Source organism: Dermacentor silvarum, chromosome 6 (genome assembly GCF_013339745.2).
Source record: "Dermacentor silvarum isolate Dsil-2018 chromosome 6, BIME_Dsil_1.4, whole genome shotgun sequence".
In the NCBI taxonomy this organism is placed as follows: Eukaryota; Metazoa; Arthropoda; class Arachnida; order Ixodida; family Ixodidae; genus Dermacentor; species Dermacentor silvarum.
In genome coordinates, this window is record NC_051159.1 from 15,678,897 (window position 1) to 15,680,499 (window position 1,603).

A 1,603-nucleotide genomic window follows, 5' to 3' on the forward strand; every position below is an offset into this window, starting at 1 on the left:
ACTGCATGAAAGGATGGCCAGACAAAAACAAGGTGCCCCTGCAGATCACTCCATTTTGGAAGGAGAGGGACAGATTGAGCATATACGACGGCATCCTTCTGCTGGACCAACGACTTGTCATTCCTTCAGCCTTGCGCCAGGACATTCTCGCCCTCTTACACGAAGGACATCAGGGAGTGCGCCGTTGCCAAGAACGGGCCAGGGAGTCTGTTTGGTGGCCTAACTGTAACATGCATGTTGAGCATATGGTGACCCAATGTGCCATATGCGCCGAGACTCGAGTTCAGCGTTCTGAGCCTTTGTTGACCACGGTTACACCCGACAGACCGTGGACAGCACCTTGGCATCGATCTGTTTCAACTTAAAGGCTGCGATTACGTCCTGATTGTTGATTATTATTCCAGGTTTCCCGAAGTAGTCTCAGTGGGGTCCACCATGGCACCAGCCGTTATCTCGGCGATCAAGAGCTGCATTGCCCGTTTTGGCATACCGGACATCGTCCGGACCGACAACGGACCGCAGTTTGTGTCCAACGAGTTCGCCGAGTTTGCGCGGTCATACGGCTTCCGTGACGAGACCAGCAGCCCGAGGAACCCCCAGAGCAATGGAGAGGCAGAGCGCATGGTGCGCACAATGAAAGACTTGCTCTTCAAAGGTCCTGATCCCTACCTTGCCTTACTGTCGTACCGCGACACGCCCGGTCCCAACGGTATTTCCCCGGCTCAAGCCCTGATGGGACGGAAATTACAAACTCGTCTCCCGAAACTACCGGAACAACTGGTGCCGTCGTTACCATGCCACACGAGTTTCAGGGAAAAGGACTCGTGGAAGAAGGCACGCCAAGCGATGAACTACAATCGCCATCATGCTTCAAGCCAATTGGCCCCTTTGAGTCCTGGAGACTATGTATGTGTCACTGACACACGCTGTAGTGGTGAAGTACTCTCACAGGCTCAGCGTCCACGGTCCTACCTGGTTCAGACCCCCAGAGGCGTCCTTCAGCGTAATCGTCGACACCTGGTATTTCATTCATCGGAAGCGACCCCACCTCAACTGGCAGCTTCTCCGCCTGTCACTCCCGAGATCATGCAGCCTGCAGCACCTCGGGAAGATCCATCGCAGACGGAAGTGACACCGCAGGAAACGCTGACACAGACTCGCAGCGGTCGGACTTGTAGGGACCTGTCCCATAAAGGGTGAAAAGGAGGGATGTAGAGGTCGCCACCTGTGTGCCTTGAGCAAGTGGCCATAAGGCGGCGCTACAAGGACCTGATATATATAAGGGGCTCTGGGAGAGTGGGAATAAAGTTTTTTGTTTTGGTTTCCGCTTGCCAGTAGTCCGCATCGTCCCTCGAGTACTATGCTGAACACCGTACGCTATCATCTGCATTCGCTATGACCGAGGACGCCGGCCCCTCGCGAGCTGCTCCTGCTCCCACACCTGTCATGTTATCTGGGGTGTTTCGTCAGCGTGATCCTCCAGTCTTCAGTGGCACTGACGGTCAAGACGTGGAAGACTGGCTGGCCGAGTATGAACGTGTTAGCGCTCACAAATGGGATGACCGCGACAACCTGACTTACGCCATATTTTACCTTGCCGACG

At 54.8% G+C, this 1,603-nt stretch overlaps 1 protein-coding gene across 1 annotated transcript; it reads left to right on the forward strand.

Annotated features, from left to right (window-relative positions):
- Positions 1–435: 435 nt before the first annotated feature.
- Positions 436–1,200, forward strand: LOC119456556 (uncharacterized). Its single transcript, XM_037718387.1, has one exon. The coding sequence runs from the start codon at positions 436–438 to the stop codon at positions 1,198–1,200; it is 765 nt and encodes a 254-aa protein (XP_037574315.1).
- Positions 1,201–1,603: the final 403 nt, after the last annotated feature.

Bases quoted from the DNA above. Each gene is read 5' to 3' on its own strand.
- LOC119456556 (XM_037718387.1), top strand. From the start codon at position 436: ATGGCACCAGCCGTTATCTCGGCGATCAAGAGCTGCATTGCCCGTTTT.